Here is a 19,285-nt window from a genome sequence, read left to right on the forward strand (position 1 = left end):
CCTTTCCCCTTGCCATTTCACTCATCGCGCGCCCCCGCTCGCCTTCTCGCTCGCGACGGCGGCCTCAGTCCATATCGCCGGGCCACCGCGCCGCGCGCAGCCGCCGGTGACGGCCACCTCGCCGCGAGCCTTTCTTTCCCTCTTCTTTTCTGTCTCTCCCTTCCCCCAATACGTAGCAGAGAGAGTAAGAAGCTCGACAGCGGAGCGGTCGACGATGGCGTCGTTGCCATCCCTTTTGCCGGTCGCGCGTTCCCTTACGGTGAGCGCGCCGCCGTCGAAAGGTTTGGCCGCGGTGCCCTTTTCCCCTCTCGGGGTGCTTCTTCGTCCGGCGCCTCGGCTTGCCGATGCGCGCCCGGATCGAGAGGAACGGGGCGGCCATGATGGCGGCGCTACTTTTTCCGGTTTGGATTCGTTCTTTCCCCTGTCGATTAGGGTTCCAGGGGAGGGGGTTTCTTTTCCGGGATTAGAACTCCCGTTTCCTTTTCCTACCGAGAATCCTAAACCAATCTGGCTCTAATACCATTGATAGAATATGTTGTTCCAGTGGGCATGGGGATTCCGGTAGTAGTGGTGGTAGGTATTACCTTTTCCTTGTGGCTCGAGGAGCTCCTGGTGCCGGCCATGGTGCCGGTGATGGCAGAGAGTAGTGATTGCGGTGCTTCCCATCAGCACTGCACTAACCCTAGATCGGTAGGGGATTAGGTGGGGTGTACGGTGTTGCGACGAATCTCATGGTGCGAGCCGCCACCCCCACCTTTTTATATAGTGCAGGTGACAGGGGCCCGTCAACCATAGTGGGTTGAGCGCCCCCGATCAGGGCGCGGATCTAAGGGCCCGGTGGGCCGTTGGGCCCACACGGTGGAGGTCATCCTAACAGGAGGGAGTACGGGTGAAAGCTTGAGGCAATTTCAATGAAAAATATATCCTTGTAGATTCTATGTAAATCTGGCGAAATCAAATGGCCTACGCTAGAGGATTTCTCAAAGACTCAAATTCTACGAGAGAGAGAAAAACGTGTGTGGTTATCTTGAACAAAAAAAGGCTTTACTTTATTGTTATTTTTGAGACACACACACAAAAAAAAAACCTTTAATGCGTGTGGTGATATAGCAGACAGACGAATCGGTCGATTATCCCATCATTAACTCGTCGGTCCTGGTCCAGTTCACTTGGCATCATTGGATCGTGGCAAAGCCATCAATGCAATGCATTGCAATGGATCATGTCGACGGGCCATGGGAATGATGCTGCTACTGCTACAAGAGGTTGATCATGGCCCAATCGTAGCATGCACACGTAGTACGTACGTACGTACGTACGTGGACACGAAGCTCGATCCTTGGCCCCGCTTGCCATGGCCCAACCTTCCCGTCCAACTGTAAACGAGCATGCACACTCACATCACATGAGCATGGCGTCGCTGCTGCATCACACGGAGAAAGCGTATTTTTACGTGCCGCCAAAGATGATGCTTTGCTTGTTTCTTGATTTCTCTCGATCCCTCCTCCTTTTCTTCTTTTTTGCGACGAGCGCGTTCGTCCTCCTTGTGTTTTCCGAGGGAACGAGCTTTTCCTCTTCGCTAGTGATAATGATCACGTCGTCGTGCGCATCTTTTGCAGCGTAGTAGTACCACCAGAGACCCTTGGCGCGCCTTTTCCTCGACTTGATCGGGCAACGTGGCAGCGGCCAAAAGGAAGGGTCATAACGGTGGATGTTACCACGAGCTCCTTCCACACGCACATGCATGTGTCCCGTGTTTCTTGCTTCGCGCACTTTCCCTTCCATTTATGCTAAAAAGACTAAGGAGGAGTGACACGCGCAGCTGCTGCCCCAGTCTAGCTAGCACGTTTTGGGCGGCAACGGCGGAGGAGGAGCAGCCCCAATAATTCGTTACAGCGGAGCTTGTCTGCGTCTGTGTCGGCCTAAAACTCCGCGAAATGAAAGCAACATGCGCTTCCAAAGCTGCACTGGATGGAGCATGCAAGGATGCCGCCCGCCCGCGCAGCAGTAGCAGTAGCTAGGCGGCGAGTAATGGCGGAGGCCCGTGGTAGGTGAGTGAGGAGTGAGGACGAGGCCGGCCACGCGTGGACGTGGCGTCGCGTCGCTCCTGCCGACCTTTCTCGGCCTTGCACGGCACCAGCACAGGGCAACCGCAGAAAAGTGGCTGTACTAATCTGAACATGGCCTCGCATGATCACGTTTCTTCGAACTTGGCAACAGGCGGAAGAGCAACTTGCGAAAACTCATGCTAGGAAGTAGGAAGATTATGTTTGTTAGAGCATCTTCAATGGTACGTGTATATTCGGATGTCTATATATGTATATAGACAATGGTCTAAAAAGATTCTCTTATATACACGTCCAGTTTTGCATCAGAACGTTTATATATAGGGACCATAACAGGTGAGTAATCGCTGGGAAGAGGAAGAAATCATGACTACAGTTAAGTTTAGACGACGCCTTCACAATGTCCAGACGTGGACATTGTCAATATCGATTTAGAGGATGTGTATATTTGAACGACCAAGCTGTTGGACATCTGTTTTGGGCCCACGTCTTGAAAAACGAGTATAGACATCCATATAGACAAGCTATTGGAGATGCTGTTATCCAGTTGCTGCTGGATTGTCATCCAGTTACACAAGCGCATTGAGTTTCGAAACAGGTGCTACTATCCAACATCCGTTAAGTGTGAAGACCTTCACGCGGTCTTTTGATTTCACGGCGCGATTAGTGTTGGTTTACTTCTCACTCTTTTTCTTTTTTGTTCGGCTAGAATCAGTTCCGGATTACTTTGGTTCCTCCGCATATCACTTCATGAATAAGGCATGTAAAAAACACATGATGTACTGCATGCAGCTGAGACTGCTCAACTGTTTGCTTTCTATAGTTTCTACCTCTGGTTTCCTTCTGTAGACGGGGGCAAAGCAAAAGTAAGTGGTGCCAGCACCGCATCGAATCGACCTGCCTTCATCTACATTGTTGTACACTCTCCAGCTTGCTTCGCCGTATCATCACCAAGCTGAAACATAGCAGAAAATCAATATGCGGTGACAAACGGCAGATGAGAATTTCTTCAAGGAGACAAGGATCAAAATAGTCGATATATATACCTCATGAGGAGACGACTTTGATGCCACCTCAACTACATAGAAAGAGACCACTTAAAGGGCACTGACTGGATCATGCCTCCACAATGCAAAATTCCTCTACTTCTTAAAATACATGGCTAACATGCCTCGCTGGCGGTTCATCCAGCGGTATCTGAAAAAGGAGCTTCGTGCAAATCAAATGCCGCAAACTTGATAACATAAAAAACTAGCTCAGCAGTAACATTTATGCTACACAGTTTTCATATAGAACGAGGAAGAATTTAGTATATCTCCTAGCAGAAGTTCCACTGTTTTTCCAGACTCCCACCAGGAATGTCTAATTATCCAGACACGAAAATTTTATATGTGCTCCATATAGTTGCTAGAGCAGAACCTACTGTACTGTAAGTAAACAGATAAGACGTCAAGGCGTAAATTCCTAATAACTAAACTATTATGCCTTCAAAAAGAAGCAGCAAAATCATGTGTGTGTGTGTCACCACTTTAGATGCTGGAGATAACTTGGAGATTAGCTAAGCACGCATGCCATAGCTTGTGTGTGAGTTAAGAAGTCGCGTGATCTTGCCGAAATGGTGAAGAGAAGCCACCAGGAAAAACAATTGTTTGTGGCCGAACATTCTTAAGAAATAAAACCATAGAGGTATACAAGGAAAGTAGCCACACCTGTCCAATTTCCCATTTTTCCTTCAGCCAAATGCTATCATCCTGCTTTTCGTTTTTACTGGCTCTGTTCAATAAAAGCATAAGGCAAGGGTAAGCACAAGTAGTGAAACTTCACTCTGTTACAGATAGATGTTTTATAAATTCATAAGTCAAAAACAACAAAGTAACAAAATATATTATAATATGGTTAAACAGCCAGGTTTAATTGATTTTTGATATTCTCCTAAAACTGTGTCTTACCAAGGAGCATAATTTTATAGCAAAGAAAGTAGTACAATTATTAATTGAAACTTGTACTAATAATATTTCTACTAAGAATATTAAAGGAAGTAATACAGTGAACACCTTCACCGCATAATCTAAGAATCTGCGTTCAATTATTTCTTATTAATGGGTTATGGTTCTTGCCCAGAGTACATATATAAATTAGAATTATGAAGGAACTTACTCAACAGGTGCCTGGTCCATGGCACTTGTACGAGGTGTCATCCCATTAAGTAACTCCACTGACTGCTTATCAATGTCTCTGTGATGGCCAGACGAAGTAGAGTTCTGAAAATTGCTGTTGCTGGACATGCTCGAGCCTTGGTAACTCCCAAATGATTGCTTTGATGTCTGGCTCCCAACTGCATATGCAAGTTTTGAAAAAGTTAAAAAGGCACCCAAGCACAATAATTTCTGCAGATCTCCTAAAGAAGGGATATAAGCAAATGTTTATAACCATAAGAGGGTGAAAATAACAGGATCTATTTCAAACAAGATTGTTGAATACATGCAAGGCAAAGAATGAACTTTTGGACAGGTGCAATGTATTTGTGCTAATGCATATCTCTGTGCACTGGTCATAGTTTCACTTGATGAATGCCAAATGCACCGCCTTCTTTCATGCAACAGTAGAACTTCCTGCTATGGAATAACAATTATAACAATATTGTGAAATTTAATCGTTTGCATCATTGTTAAAAAAAATCATCATACACCAGCACAACGAAAATGTACATTAAGATGCCATTCCTGGTTCCTCATGGTGCACATACACAAGATGGAAACAGCCTTGTGGAACTTGCCAAAAATGATTTTATAGCATTCATTTACCAATATGTGCCAAATTATTTAATGGTCAGAAATCAGAAAAGATGGACAGCATCTGGAGACAGGATAGACTCAAACAGTTAAAAGTAATCAGATTTCAGACTGTTGGTTAATTTTTATTATTCATCTGGGGCAACATATCGTATGGAATCTGTTAGGAGCTAGGGTTCTGCCCTGCCTAGGGCGTAGGGTGTAGGGGAAGGAGGGAGTTGGGCGAGGGCTGGAGCGCGGCGGCCGGCGGCGAGGCGCCGTCCTTGCGGTTGGGCGGCGGCGGCGCAGGAAGGAGGCGGCTAGGGTTAGGGTTCCGGCTCCTCTGGGAGCCGGGCAATAGAATACTCCCTCCTTCCATTTATATAGGACCTAATGCGTTTTTCAAGACAGCCTTTGACTATTGACAAGATTAATAGTACATGACATGCTTAATGTGAAAATTATATCATTGAAATCTCCTTTCACATACGAATTTGACGACATGCTTTGTGTAAGTTGCATGTCATATATTGTTGCTCTAACATTTGGTCAAAGTTAGCCTCGAAAAACGCATTAGGCCCTATATAGATGGAAGGAGGGAGTAGTCTTATTGCTTAATTCTCGAAAGTCTTACAACTTGTATATATAACCATAATCTGGAAATAAAACTAAGATAACTTGAGGCCTAAGCCTGCCCAGTGGGCCCCCTGCGGCCACAGACCTGGCCGGTCATAACATCTCTCCCCGCCTGCGCAAACAGCTCGTCCTCGAGCTGAAAGTCGGGGTAGTGCTGGCGGAACTCCTCGTGCTGCTCCCAAGGAGCGTCCTCCTCTGGTAGTCCGGTCCACTGAATCAAAACGTACCAGGAGCCTCGGCGCAGCTGAGCCTTCAACGCCTTCTCTGGCTCAGGAAGTAGGCGCCCGTCCATGATCGGTGGAAGTGTCGGCGGTGCCGCGGGTGGCTCACCGCGGAATGGCTTGAGCAGCCCGACATGGAAGACATCATGGATCCGCGCGCCTGCCAGAAGCTGAAGACGGTAAACCACTTTCCCAATGCGTTCCAGGATAGCAAAGGGACCGGCATAGCGAGGACCGAGCTTCTTCCTCGCGCGTGGGTCCAAGGACTGCGTAGAGCGGTGAAGTAGACGCAGCCAGACCCAATCACCCACCGCGAACTCCGCCTCGCGATGGTGGCCATCATAGTAATGTTTGGCTAACTGCTGGGCCTGTAGGAGCCGTTGCTGGACCTTCGCTAGCATCTCATCACGGCTCCTCAGAAGAGCCACGGCTGCCTCGGTCCGTGCCAAGGCCGGATCAACCGGAAGGATCGGCTGGGGTGGCCGGCCATACACCACCTCAAAGGGCGTAGCACGGAGGGCGGAGTGATAAGAGGTGTTGTAGCAGTACTCCGCCCACGAGAGCCAGTCCACCCATGCGCAAGGGCGATCACCTGTAACACAACGCAAATACATGGCAATCACCTTGTTAACTATCTCAGACTGGCCGTCCGTCTGAGGGTGGAAGGCGGTGCTCAGGCGTAGCTTCATGCCCGCCAGCCGGAAAAGTCGCGCCACACGTGTCCCGTAAACACGGGGTCCCAATCACTGACGATCGAAGAAGGAAACCAATGGAGACGGACAATGCCATCGAAGAAGGCCCGTGCGACAGATGCCGCTGAATAGGGATGGCCAAGCGCGATGAAATGAGCATACTTCGAGAAGCGGTCGACCACCGTGAGAATGACGGACTTGCCGCCCACCTTGGGAAGGCCCTCGATGAAGTCCATGGAGATGTCCGCCCAAACCTGAGACGGGACCTCCAAGGGCTGAAGCATGCCAGCCGGGCGTAGAGTCTCCGTTTTGTTGCGCTGGCACGTCACACAAGACCGTACCCAGTCACGGACCAGGGCACGATCACCGGGAATGTAGAAGTCGGCGCGGAGACGATGGAGCGTCTTCTGCACGCCCTCATGGCCCGCCGAGTGGGCGAGGCGCAGCACCTGCTGGCGAAGATCGTCGTGCGCCGGAACGAAGACTCGGCGCCCATGGAGAAGCAGGCCATCGGCAAGGTGCCACGACTCCTCCAGCTCTCCCGCCGCCAGCTGCTGCTGCAGGAGGAGGGAGTCGGCCGCGGCAGCGGTCGCCCGTCGGATGTCGGCGTAGAGGGCGAAAGAGGGCCCGGTGAGGATGCAGAAGGCCGCCCCCTACGTCGTACCGTCGTCCACATCGGCGTCACGCCGAGACAGGGCGTCGGCGACGATGTTAATACGACCCGGCCTGTACTCGACGGTTATACCTGGCCATTCCTCGGGCCGGGCCGGGCTTCGGGCCGGGCCAACCAAAGCCCGACGCAAAAAACCCAGGCCCGAGCCCGGCCCGGCCCGGCCGTTGGGCCTAAAAATCGGGCCCAAGCCCGGCCCATCACACTAAAAGCCCATCAGGCCTCGGGCCACGGGCCGAGCCTCTTCCTTAAATGGCGAAATTGACGGGCCCGGGCCCGGCCCGGCCCGGGCTTCGGGCTCAAAACCTAGGCCCGAGCCCGGCCCATGGACAAGGTCGGGCCGGGCCGGGTCAGGCTTTTTTGGGCCGGGTCGGGTCGGGCCGACCGGGCCAGGCTGCCCATGGCCACGACTATCGACGGTGAAGTCAAAGCCAAAGAGTTTACTGATCCACTGGTGCTGGGGTACCGTCGAGAGCCTCTGATCCAGCATGAACTTGAGGCTGTAATGGTCTGTGTGGATCCGGAAGGAACGACCCCAAAGATAGGGCCGCCAATGGCATACTGCCTGCACCAGCCCAATGAGCTCACGCTCATACTCCGCCAGCTTAAGATGGCGCGCGGCAAAGGGACGGCTGAAGAAAGCAAGGGGTCCATCGCCCTGATGCAGGACCGCACCGAACCCCGCACCGGAGGCGTCGCAGTCGACGGTGAAGGGGAGGTCGAAATCCGGCATCTGCAGTACGGGTCCCGTCGTGAGGGCCCCCTTGAGGGCCTCGAATGCTGAAGTGGCCTCCTCATCCCAAGAGAAGGCGTCACGACGGAGGAGACGCGTGAGTGGGGCCGCGATGAGGCCAAATTCCCGGATGAACTTCCGGTAGTACCCCGTGAGGCCAAGAAACCCGCGAAGAGCCCGCGGAGACTGTGGAATCGGCCAAGCGGCGACGGCCGCCACCTTGTCTGCGTCCATGGCCACTCCCTCAGCCGAGATGACGTGGCCGAGGTAAGCGACCGAAGGCGTCCCGAACGAGCACTTCGAGCGCTTAAGATGAAGATGATGCGCCCGAAGCTCGTTGAAGACGATGGCCACATGCTGGAGGTGCTCTGCCCAAGAGGCGCTGTAGATAAGAATGTCATCAAAGAAAAGGAGAACGAACCGACGTAAGTAGGGCCGGAGGACATCGTTCATCAAGGCCTGAAATGTCGCTGGGGCGTTGGAGAGGCCAAAGGGCATCACCAAGAACTCGAAGTGGCCGTGATGAGTCCGAAACGCCGTCTTGGCGATGTCATCTGAATGCATGCGCACCTGATGATACCCCGACCGGAGGTCCGGTTTGGTGAAGAAGCGTGCCCCATATAGTTCATCCAGGAGTTCATCGACCACCGGGACAGGGAACTTATCCTTAAGTGTGAGAGCATTAAGGGCGCAGTAGTCGATGCAGAAACGCCACGTGCTGTCCGACTTGCGAACGAGGAGGACCGGCGTTGTGAATGGTGATGTGGAAATCCGGATAATGCCCGCGGCAAGCATGAGTGCACACTGCCGCTCCAACTCGTCCTTCTGCAGCTGGGGGTACCGGTAGGGCCGTACTGCCACCGGCGCCGAGCCCGGCAGGAGATGAATACGGCGGTCGTAGACCTGGGCCGGCGGAAGGCCCTGGGGTTCCGCAAAGAGATCACTGTGCTGCTGCAGGAGGTTATCCAACAGCGGATGCTCAGCCTCAGTGGTGGCCGCGGCCAGCTGGAGCGAGGGCGACGCCGGGGCGCCTCCAACGCCCTCCCACCGGATGCAACGGCCGAGGCGCCAAAAGGTCATCGTCAGGGCGTCGAAGTCCCAAAGGATGGGTCCGAGAGTCCGCAAAAAGTCGACGCCGAGGATGAAGTCGAAGCAGCCCAAGTCGATGCCGGCACAAGTGATGGTGATGTGCTCGTCGCCGATAGTAATGGGTACGTCCCGAGCGAGCCCATGGCAGCGGAGGCGGTCGCCATTAGCGACGGTGACCCGCAGCTGCTCCCCGCCTGTCGGCTGTAGCTCAAGGCGCCGCATAGTAGCCTTAGGTAGGAAGTTATGTGTAGAACCCGTCTCCAAGAGAGCCCCCAGAGTCTCGCCACGGATCGTGACCGGTATAAGCATAGTCCGCTCATTACGGATGCCGGCCAACGCATGAAGGGAGACGACAAGGGCCGTAGCCGGCGCGGGCGCGGGTGCCGGCGCGACCTCGACGGCGGTTGGGTCGCCGAGTCCATCATCGGGGGTATCATCCTCCGTCTCGTCGACCGTCTCCAAGTAGAAGAGGCGCGGGCAGACATGGCCCGGGGCATAGGGTGCATCACAGTTAAAGCACAGCCCCAGGAGGCGGCGCTCGAGCTGCTCTGCCTGCGAAAGGCGCCGGAAGGGCCGCGTCGCGGCCGGGGTGGTCGCCGGCGAGGCGGCTGAAGGTGCTGGCGCGGGCGGCGGGGGCCGTGGAGGCAGTCGGCTCCCCCGAGTTGCTGCTGGCCGTGTCAAGGCCTGGGCACGCTCCTCGAACGCCCGAGCGTAGTATACGGCCGTCTGTAGGTCCTGGGGCCCCTTCATCTCGACGTCCACGCAGATGTGGTCGGGAAGGCCGCCGATGAAGAGCTCAGCTCGCTGTAGTGCTGTCACCCCTGGTGCGTGACATGCCAGAGCCTGGAAACGGTCGGCGAAATCCTGGACCGTGGAGGTGAAGGGTAGGCGGCCCAGCTCGGACAAGCGGCTGCCGCGCCGTGGTGGTCCAAAGCAAAGGAGGCACAGCTCGCGGAAACGATCCCAGGGAGGCATACCGCCCTCGTCCTGCTCGAGGGCGTAGTACCACGTCTGGGCTGCACCCCGGAGGTGGTATGAAGCGAGCCAAGTGCGCTCGGACGCAGGTGTGCGCTGCCCCCGGAAGAACTGGTCACACTGGTTTAACCAGTTAAGGGGGTCCTCCGAGCCATCATACGTGGCGAAGTCGATCCGGGCGAAGCGAGGTGGTGTCCGGGTCGATGCGCCAGTGCCGACCGGTTCGACGATGCGGAGGGCGGAGGGCGGCGCGTCGTACTGCAGCGTGGACACCGACGATTCACCGGCCTCCGTGTAGACCGGCGGTGGCGACGTTCCGGTGAACCATGCCGGAATCGGAGAGGGCGACAGTGGGAACCACACCTGCTGGATCGGGAGCCCCCCTGGAGGGGCCTGACTCAGGCCGGCGCTGGGTGGCGGGGACGGCGTGGGAGCCGGTGCAGCTGGCGCGGAGGGAGCCGGCGCGGGCCAGACCGGCCACGGGGCGGGGGCGGGCGCGGCCGACGCGGGTGGCGCCGCGGGCGCTGGTGCGGGCCATTGCGGCCAGGCCGGCGCTGGGGCGGCCGGCGGCTGGAGCGCCGGGTAGCCCCCGGCGAGTGCTGCGGGCACCGAGTACCACGGAAGAGCCGGGGGGGCGGAGGGCACAGGGGGCGGGAGCGGCGGGGGCGGCCCGTACGGGCTGGCCAGGAAGAGCCGGATGCCCTGGACCGCGACGACCAAGTCGTTGAGGACACCCGCCATGGCCTCCGGGGTGTAGTGGGCCGGTAAGGTTGAAGGGGATGGCGGCGTAGCGGTGACGGGGGCCATCGGCTGGCCGGTGGGCGCGCCGGAGATGAGTTCCAGCGGCGCCGATGGAAAGGCCAGCGGCCCCGTGGCGAGTGGCGATGGCGCGGCAGCGGTGGTGGTTGTTGGAGCGGCGGCGGTGGTGGTGGTCAGAGGCAGCGACGGCGAGGGTGGTGAGGACGACATAGTCGAACCTGAGCTGGCTGATACCAAGGTGTTAGGAGCTAGGGTTCTGCCCTGCCTAGGGCGTAGGGTGTAGGGGAAGGAGGAAGTTGGGCGAGGGCTGGAGCGCGGCGGCCGGCGGCGAGGCGCCGTCCTTGCGGTTGGGCGGCGGCGGCGCAGGAAGGAGGCGGCTAGGGTTAGGGTTCCGGCTCCTCTGGGAGCCGGGCAATAGAATAGTCTTATTGCTTAATTCTTGAAATAGTCTTACAACTTGTATATATAACCATAATCTGAAAATAAAACTAAGATAACTTGAGGCCTAAGCCTGCCCACTGGGCCCCCTGCGGCCATAGACCTGGCCGGTCATAACAGAACCATTCTTGATGGTGTAGTCATGCAGATATGCAATCAATTTAGGTTTGAGCACAATGTTGACATGAAAGAATATCCGAAGAGTAAAATAAAACAAAATTTGACATTGTACATCAAAAGGGGAAATGCAAATATTCTCTTTGCATTTTCATTCAACAGGCCTTTCATCTTTATCATTTCGCTATACCCATTTGCATGTGGTGAACAGATAAAAACATTCATGACAGTTAACACAATTTGTGGAGAAAAAAGAAGTAAAATTTCTAGGCCCAGCGCATATTAGACCATAATTTCAATTGCTCTATTCATTAGTTCTTCTACATACAATACGATCATGAAGCTAGTTTCAACTTAAGACCCAAAAACTACAACTACGGTTGCAAAGATCAACTAAGACATATACCTGGAACTCCAAATCTCATTCCAGTACTGCCAAAAGCAGGGGCACCAAACGATGGAGTAGACTGTGTAGGCTGACCGAAAATGGTATTCATTGGAACTCCTGGTGCGGCAGTTCTGCATAAGATACATTAGTTCAGATTATAAACACAAGAACACAATAAACATGATCACCCATATTGATGGGAAGAAAAATGACCAGTCATGTTCATAACAATTTATGGTAACCGAGTATTCTTGAAAGCGCCGACTACTAACAGAGTAACAGAATCAACAGTTTATTCAAGACCATAATCAGAGTATTACCTTGGCCCAGATCCAAAATTTGTTGCTGCTCCAAGTTGATTGAAACTACTAAACACAGGTGGTCCATTAGTTTGAGAACTCCCAAAGGTTGAGTTATTTTTCACTTCTGGGAAGGAGCCTGCAGTAGGAAAGCTTGGTGTTGCACGTGCCTTGTTCAGCAAATTAGTGAACTCTGTCAACTTTGCATTTTGTAGATTTCTTTCTCCTTCAACCTGAAGAAAGAAAAATTAAGGAGTGATAGTTTGTTCTTAAGAAATTTCGGAAACAATTAACCAACTTTACAATGATCAATCTACAAAGGTTTATCTGTTTTTTTTTTTGTGTGTGTGTGGTTAAACCCACACTTAGAAGTCTTTATGTTGGAACATTTTCACGGGCATAGACCATGTCCACAAGGAAAGTTTCCACATATCTCTATGACTCTACCAACAATGATAAAGCATGAATGCAGGAACACATGGTACATATAGTTCCATAAAAAAAATGTGTTACATAGCATTGTGCTAGTACATGCGAGGTCAGAACAATGTAGTTGCAGTAATGTTTGACCACATACTTCAAGTGCCAAAAAATACCATGAAAAAGAACGGGTGGTACTGCCAGTAAGCTTACTATTGACTGCATAGGCTTCCCTTGTTTGCCCTCTTCGTATGCTTTAGCTCTCAGCTCCTCATAGCTAATATCCCCCGTAATGTCACAAGGACCACTGTGTGCCAACAAAACCAAATATTATGTACATAAACATCTGCATAGCCTAGGGCAGCTGTTGAAGCGGAATTCAGCATAAGGTGCGATTTACCTTCTGAGATGAGCATAACAAGTAAGCTTCCACAGGGGAGCCTCATTCTTGAAGTCATCAGATATCTGTTGCCTGCAGGACTCAGGGTCTGCACAGGATCTGGGAGAAGAACTTGCAACGTTAGTGACTCGCCCATAACCAAGTCAAGCAAGATCAAAAGTATTATAGCATCATGGCATTGAGACTCACGTGTGGGCCGCCTGCGGTGCTGGCTGCGCCTCCGCTTGCTTCGTCGGCGCCGCTGAGGGATCCCTCACCCACTTATTTTGAAAAGGCTGACACAACAATTCACTAGTCACACATGCATCTATCCATATAGACCACATAATTTTGCAATTGATGAAAATGTCATACAGAGTAAGATCTCTTCCCCATTACAGTATACTAACCTTTGCCGGGCCAGGATCGTTCCGCTGCTGGGCGGCGCCGCCTTGCACTCCGAACCCGAACGGATTGGGCTTCTGCTGCTGCTGCTGAAACTGCTGGGACTGCGCACCGAACGGCTGCGGCGGCGGCTGCTGCCTGCCCCCGGCGCCGAACCCGAAGGGGTTGGGCTTCGCCTGCGGCTGCTGCTGCTGCTGCTGTTGGTTGGAGTTGGCGTGCACGAACCTGCACTGCGCCCCGTACTTGCAGCTGCGCGCAGCATCCAGAACCAGCATTACATACAAATCCACGGCGCGCGCGCGCGGCGGGGTCAGGGCAAGGGCAACCAACCAATCGGAATCGGTGGCCGCAGCGGAATTAGAGCGGGGACGGATCGGGGTACCTGCCGCGCTGGTAGTTCCTGCAGAGCTCCGGCCGCCGGTTCATCGCCGCCGAAGGGGGGCGACCCGGGGACGGCGCTTGGCCGGCGCGAGTCGTGCCTAGGGTTTAGGGTGGGGGGCTCGCTGTTGCTCCGAAGGACCCCCTTCCCCGCCGCCAGAAACGGCCTACTTCACTCTGCCAACGGATCAGCGTAGCGTGGACGCGACGCGGCGCGAGGCGGCGGGGCAGTCCTTGGCTGTCAGTCGGTGGGATTCGGGGAGAAGCCGCGGCGGGCGCGGAGTCCGGTCGGCGCAAGAGCGGCGCAGAGCCAACCAACGGGCGGTAATCGCTGGGCCGCGGGACGCAGGGCTAGGCCCATGCGACGTGGGCCGTGTCCCCTTCCGCGTTTTCCTCTCAGGTGGCTGGTGGGCTAACCCTCAAAAGAAAAGGTGGCTGGTGGGCTTCCACCGTCCCGTACTACGGGCAACAACGGCAAGGCGCGCCCTTAACCACACACAGGGCAGCGAGGCTGAGTGGCTGACCAGAGGAGCGGAGCAGAGACCACGAACGAGACGCGGCCGGCCACGGCGCTGGTGTCCTCGTCCGCCGTCGCTGTGCCGCGCGGGGATGGCGGGGCAGGCGCCGGCCGTGGTGGCGTTCGCTCTGGCGGCCGCCATCCTCTCGACGCCGCCTCCGCAGTCGGAGAACTTCTCCAACATCCCGCCCACGCTCTCCGGTACGTCCCCGTTCATCCGCAGGAGAGAGCAGCGCCACCACGGATGGCATGCGCACAGGCACAGGCACAGCACAGGTATCAGTTAACTGATGATGGAGGTGGGGATGCAGGGGACGACAAGGCGCAGGTGAGGATCAAGCACCCCAAGTCGGCCAAGGCGCTGCAGTGCACCTCCAAGTGCGTGGCCACCTGCATCCGCGGCGGCGAGGGGCCCATCAACGTCCGGAGGCCCCTCGTCGTCTTCAAGGAGGGGCAGTTCCGCAGCCGCCTCTACTGGTAATTACTCTACTAATTAGCCGCCCTGCCTGCCTGTTAGTACTGCTGGGGCCAGGCCACTGACGAGTTAACCATACGTGCTTAATTCCGTGCAGCCTGACAGAGTGCTCGGACATCTGCAACCTCATCAAGGACGGCGAGGACGGGCCATGAGACGAGCGAAGCTCTTGCCCAGGAGGAACGACAAGCACATTCAGGGCCATTCCGGGACTGCATTTCTCACAAGGAACCGCGCGAATCACGACGGAAATTCCGAAAGGAACCACGGCGGTCATGCGGTGAAGAGATCATACTAGGGAGGGAGGGAGCATCGCCATGGAATTTCTGTACTTTCTACCGCTTGCTTATAGCTGTACATGACACAGCAGGCAGAGCAATACATTTTTGGCATTGTCAGGACCATGAGCAACAGAGATACAACATGAATGAATGAATGAATGCCTTCAACTCATAACTTGAATTTTATTCTGCAACATATACAGCCATGCTGAACTCACTGATCCAGTGTCGAAACAAACCTGCTGAACTCACTGCACTTGCAATCCTTTCTGACCCGCGCACTTGCTGAAACAGCTAGGTTCAACTGTCAACAATCTAGGTTTCCTTTCTTGCTTATAAATTGTAGTACTACTCCCTCCTTTCCGGTTTATAGGGCTTACTCCCTACATAAATTTGTAGTATCTCAAAATTTTAGTTTTTCCATTTTATAAGGTTCAATTTGGTTGTTCCCCATTACATGTTCAGACTTCAAGATGCATTAAATCATTGCATGCAAGTATTAAGAGAAAACTGACTAATGCATGCACTTTATGCATGCATGCATTGCAATTAATGCATTCGTAAACATATTTTTTGAGGAAAACAAGAGCATTAATTGGGTGCTTTTGCAAACTACAAAAAATATTCCATCACTCACCATCTACCTTGATTGGTGAGATTTTTGAATTGAGCCTTAGGGCATCTCCAACAGTTGTGAGATGGGTGTTGGTAAATTTGCCACCTAGGACATAGTGATGATGTGACATGTATTAAATGTGAAGAGAGAGCAAAGTTGTATGTAGATTAACCAATAACCTTTGCACAAGCTCCAAGGTGAAATAGAGAGCAATCACATTTATTGTCTCACAATCTATTGGATAGCTTACATACAACCTATTGGAGTAGTTGTATGATAACTTGTTGGTTGATGACATGGACATTTTACCAACAAGACTAACATACAACCTGTTGGAGATGCCCTTATAAATCGAAAAGGAGGGAGTACATGATAATGCCGCAGACCAGAGCTGCAGGCTACATTATACTCCCTCCGCCCCATATATTGACACTAGTGCAGTGTCAAAAACGCTATTATATTATGGGGCAGAGGGAGTACATGTTGTCAGTAAACTCACAACACCTTCATAACGATCGCCTTCATTTTATTTGCTAGCTAGTTAGAAATCAACCACTATCATATACAACATTTTGCCCTGAATTCGACAAGAAGTCGAGGCAAACTAGCCAATTAATCCAGCTGACGTGCTCAAGATTTATCTGACATCTTGAGGAGGATACCAGTCTTTTAATCCAGCCGGCCGTTGCACATTGGTTCAGTGCTGAAACAAACCGGATGATCACTGGATGTGCACCTGTGTGATCCGAGACCTGGTCGACCACTTGCCGAAACGGCTCGGTTCGACTGCCGACAATATAGGGCTTCCTTTGCACCTCTGACCTGATGATTCAGCTGTTACAATAAACAGATATTCAGTACATGGAAAGACACACAGATATTCGCTGTTGCAGAAGTACTCAGAATGCATTTTTTTATTGTTGGACACTATTTTAGCTTACCAGTCAGTTCACTGATCCCATATCAGGCAGGAAAAGGTATCGAAATCGGGAGTCGAACGGGATGATGCCGAAAGTCCGGGTGCCCAGGAGGCTTTGCCGCCTCTGAGACACGCAGTGCTCGACGAATGTAGCTTGCTGCTGAGGCAGGAAATGCGATATCCAGATAGGGAAGCTGTTGTCGTCGACGAACCCTCGCGCGAAACAGTGCAGCATTTTGGGGATCAGAAGCTTCCCCTTCCGGCTCACTCCCACCGATGCTCTGATGAAATCACGCTGCGCATCCTGCAGCTCTTCCCTTACGTTGCTGGCTGTGTATATCTTCACCTGCAATGATAAACAATCGTCAGTTAAGTATAAAAACGTTGCAAAATGATGGTGCTGCATTTCATATCAAAAGCCATAAAATGAGTGATCTAAACTTACTGCAGGCGAAGAATACATTCCACAGCTGAGGGCAAATGTCAGAAGTGGTTCAGGTGTTGAAATGCAGAACTTTCTCTGGTCCTCAGGTGACTTTATCTTCTGAAGGGCAAGAAGCAGAGCCTTAAGCAAAACAAAGAAGCTGTTATCAGTTTGCATTCATGAACAAACAAGCAGGTTTGTCATCAAGATGCACTGCAGCTCACATACCATCTGTGGCCTGTGATTCGGCGGCTTCATCTTCAAAATAACATATTCGATGAATGCCGCACTGAATGAATTCCCTCCAATTGTGTAGGCAGCCTGGAATAAAAATAATAGCAACAGTGTTAGACATGAATCATCACATGAGTACAGAAAAACGAAAATCAGTTAACGAGCACAAATCTAGTTTTGAAGCAAACCTTTTGCATCAGTGAAAACAGTTTCATGTCACTTCGTGGAACACCGTAGGCAAGATAAGCCTGTAAAGGGATAAAGCACCATCAAGTCTCGCGTCAACTATCAACCAAGTCTATCTCCATAACCAGAAAGGCTACACAACTAAAGCGAGTCTGTCAATTCACCGTACGTGCATCAACAAGGCGTTGTACAAATTGATCCAAAACGCCAATCTCGCGTCGTCGCTGAGATGAACAGGGTTTACTTCTGCCAGCTGCTCAATAAGCAACCTGCACTCCAATTAGCATCCATCAGTACGGATTAGTGAATTTTAAATCAAAACCAAAGCATCAAGACATGCTAAGAACACTGCCCATCTTTTTGGTATTCAGACTTGCAACTAAAATTGTAATTTCTTGGGGTACACAAAGTGTAATGCTGTCTTGTTTGGAAAGTCAGCAGACTAATAGCATCCGTAATTTCAAACTTTGTCTTGTGCGGTATTCAAACTTGGAACTAAAAATGTAATTTCTTGGGCTAGACAAAGTGTGATGTTGTCTTGTTTGGTACACTGAATGGTAACTGCTACTCATAGCCAGTGGACTCTGAATATAAGTAGCATGGATTGGTTGACACCATACCTGAACTTCCGAAGCGACTCCGCGGCATACTCGAGCTGCTTCTTCCCGGCGGACATCCACGAGACCTCCGACGCGGCGCCGTAGCCCCCGATGTCGGCCCAGCTGAGCTTCTCCCGGGCCTTGTACGGGTCGAAGACGGTCTCGGAGGCCAGCAGGTGGTTGTTCTGGTTGAGGTCGACCTGGGGGCTCTGCACCCAGGAGGAGATGGAGGACGGCTCGGACAGCGACCAGAAGGCGGCGATCCCGCTGGGCGACGGGCCGGCGCGCTGGCCCTCCCCGGCGGCGGAGGGGTTGCTGGCCCTGGAGGCCTCCCGGCAGGAGTCGGAGAGCGAGATGAAGATGTTCCTCATGCACCGCACGATGTCCTCCGACAGGTGGTTCGGGTTCGCGCCGCCGCCGAGGGCCTTGATGGAGAACTGCCGATGCAGCTTCGGGGGCGCGGCCTTCTCCGCTCTGGTGGAGTTGCTGGTGTCGCTCGCCGTGTCCTGGTACGGAGAGAGCGCCATGGATGGATTCAGATACGGAGGTAGAAAGAATGTGGTGGTGAGGAGAGGGGGGAGGCCGGCGGGCGGGCGTACGTCGGATTCGGACTCGGGTCTGGCGGCGGGGCGGTGGGAGCAGAGGGGGAGCGGCCGCTGCTTGGCGTTGGCGCGGTACTCGACGAGGCGCCGCTCGTTGCGCTCCTGGATGAGCTGGAAGTGGAGGGCGACCATCTCCTCCTCCAGCTTGGAGACGGCCGCCTCCATGGCGGAGATGTTGGAGAGCAGCTCCTGGGCCTGGAGCAATGGCAAGCGCATCCATACATGCTCTGGTTAGGTCGTGGCCAAGGATGGCAGAGAGAGAATGGCGGCGGCGGCGCGCTTACGTGGGTGGGGAGGTAGGACATGTCGGCGAGGGTGACGGCGGCGTGGTCGAGCGCGTTGTCGAGGATGGCGTGCAGCGCCGTCTCCTCCCGCAGCACCTCCTGCAGCCTGAGCACCTCCTGCTCCAGCTGCGACCTGAAGCCCTTCCTCCTGGCCTTGCTCCGCGGCAACGGCATGGCTTCCCGCTCCGCCGGGGACTCCGCTGTTATTGGCCAAGGACGATCGAAGCGGCGCACGTATCGCTGATGACTCCTCCGGAACGACGACGTTCGTGGTAGTTAATGGCGATGAACTGAAGCGTGCGGAGCGGAGGCGGGCGGGCGTATTTGCTGGGGCGGAGCCGGGGAACGAGGAGACCGGCGCGACTGCGACTGCAGCAGCGAGTATTAACTGAGGAGGAGGCAAGGAGGAGAAGGAGGGGCGTGCACACTTCAAAATTTGAAATGCGCCTAGCTACTAGTCTCCGACGCGTCGCTAGTGCCGTCCGCGTGGAGGGAGTGGGTGGCCAACTCGCGACCCGAGGCCGAGGGGGAGGCGCGACAACAGGAGCCACCTCGCTGCTGGGCTGGCCCGACTGCCAGACCAGACCTCACCTGGTACTCGGCCGCTTGCTTGGGTGTGGGTGCGAGAGGCAAGGCGGCGTGATCCGCGGACCTGCGCGCCAGCAGCGTCCCCAGCCGAGGCTACCGGGGTTCAGTTCGAGGCGGGCCAGCG

The 19,285-nt window shown here is 53.6% G+C and overlaps 4 protein-coding genes across 4 annotated transcripts; 1 reads left to right on the forward strand and 3 right to left on the reverse strand.

Moving 5' to 3' along the window:
• Positions 1-2,786: 2,786 nt before the first annotated feature.
• Positions 2,787-13,750, reverse strand: LOC125519789 (Zinc finger C-x8-C-x5-C-x3-H type family protein). Its single transcript, XM_048684558.2, has 11 exons — positions 13,441-13,750; positions 13,064-13,307; positions 12,864-12,949; positions 12,675-12,773; positions 12,488-12,581; positions 11,876-12,087; positions 11,574-11,686; positions 4,224-4,401; positions 3,776-3,839; positions 3,113-3,263; positions 2,787-3,021 (listed from the first exon to the last, which is right to left on the reverse strand). Exons 1-10 carry the CDS (start codon positions 13,482-13,484, stop codon positions 3,216-3,218), a joined length of 1,182 nt encoding a protein of 393 aa, XP_048540515.1. The 5' UTR covers positions 13,485-13,750; the 3' UTR covers positions 2,787-3,021; positions 3,113-3,215.
• Positions 7,262-11,566, reverse strand: LOC147960675 (uncharacterized). The gene has a single exon (XM_087536662.1). It carries the CDS (start codon positions 10,820-10,822, stop codon positions 7,262-7,264), a length of 3,561 nt encoding a protein of 1,186 aa, XP_087392788.1. The 5' UTR covers positions 10,823-11,566.
• Positions 13,751-13,876: 126 nt separating the features above from the next.
• Positions 13,877-14,884, forward strand: LOC125519791 (uncharacterized). Its single transcript, XM_048684559.2, has 3 exons — positions 13,877-14,154; positions 14,265-14,430; positions 14,526-14,884. The coding sequence occupies exons 1-3, from the start codon at positions 14,046-14,048 to the stop codon at positions 14,581-14,583; spliced, it is 333 nt and encodes a 110-aa protein (XP_048540516.1). The 5' UTR covers positions 13,877-14,045; the 3' UTR covers positions 14,584-14,884.
• A 639-nt stretch (positions 14,885-15,523) lies between these two features.
• LOC125524043 (ubiquinone biosynthesis protein (Protein of unknown function, DUF547)) lies at positions 15,524-19,144 on the reverse strand. The gene is made up of 9 exons (XM_048689117.2): positions 18,574-19,144; positions 18,287-18,484; positions 17,709-18,193; positions 17,258-17,357; positions 17,091-17,150; positions 16,897-16,989; positions 16,690-16,809; positions 16,267-16,590; positions 15,524-16,159 (listed from the first exon to the last, which is right to left on the reverse strand). The coding sequence occupies exons 1-8, from the start codon at positions 18,745-18,747 to the stop codon at positions 16,270-16,272; spliced, it is 1,551 nt and encodes a 516-aa protein (XP_048545074.1). The 5' UTR covers positions 18,748-19,144; the 3' UTR covers positions 15,524-16,159; positions 16,267-16,269.
• Positions 19,145-19,285: the final 141 nt, after the last annotated feature.

This window comes from Triticum urartu, chromosome 7A (assembly GCF_056163025.1).
Source record: "Triticum urartu cultivar PI428250 chromosome 7A, HENAU_Tu73, whole genome shotgun sequence".
Taxonomy (NCBI): domain Eukaryota; kingdom Viridiplantae; phylum Streptophyta; class Magnoliopsida; order Poales; family Poaceae; genus Triticum; species Triticum urartu.

What these genes read in the sequence shown, in the direction of transcription:
- LOC147960675 (XM_087536662.1), bottom strand. Translation starts at nt 10,822, where the DNA reads ATGTCGTCCTCACCACCCTCGCCGTCGCTGCCTCTGACCACCACCACC.
- LOC125524043 (XM_048689117.2), bottom strand. Translation starts at nt 18,747, where the DNA reads ATGCCGTTGCCGCGGAGCAAGGCCAGGAGGAAGGGCTTCAGGTCGCAG. An exon ending in GAGTCGCTTCGGAAGTTCAG is followed by an intron (nt 17,358 to 17,708) that starts GTATGGTGTCAA and finishes ATTGGAGTGCAG; the next exon opens with GTTGCTTATTGAGCAGCTGG. An exon ending in GAATGTATTCTTCGCCTGCA is followed by an intron (nt 16,591 to 16,689) that starts GTAAGTTTAGAT and finishes TTATCATTGCAG; the next exon opens with GTGAAGATATACACAGCCAG.
- LOC125519791 (XM_048684559.2), top strand. Translation starts at nt 14,046, where the DNA reads ATGGCGGGGCAGGCGCCGGCCGTGGTGGCGTTCGCTCTGGCGGCCGCC. An exon ending in CATCCCGCCCACGCTCTCCG is followed by an intron (nt 14,155 to 14,264) that starts GTACGTCCCCGT and finishes GTGGGGATGCAG; the next exon opens with GGGACGACAAGGCGCAGGTG. An exon ending in TTCCGCAGCCGCCTCTACTG is followed by an intron (nt 14,431 to 14,525) that starts GTAATTACTCTA and finishes AATTCCGTGCAG; the next exon opens with CCTGACAGAGTGCTCGGACA.
- LOC125519789 (XM_048684558.2), bottom strand. Translation starts at nt 13,484, where the DNA reads ATGAACCGGCGGCCGGAGCTCTGCAGGAACTACCAGCGCGGCAG. An exon ending in GGAAGCCTATGCAGTCAATA is followed by an intron (nt 12,088 to 12,487) that starts GTAAGCTTACTG and finishes TTCTTTCTTCAG; the next exon opens with GTTGAAGGAGAAAGAAATCT. An exon ending in AATGAGATTTGGAGTTCCAG is followed by an intron (nt 4,402 to 11,573) that starts GTATATGTCTTA and finishes TTGCATATGCAG; the next exon opens with TTGGGAGCCAGACATCAAAG.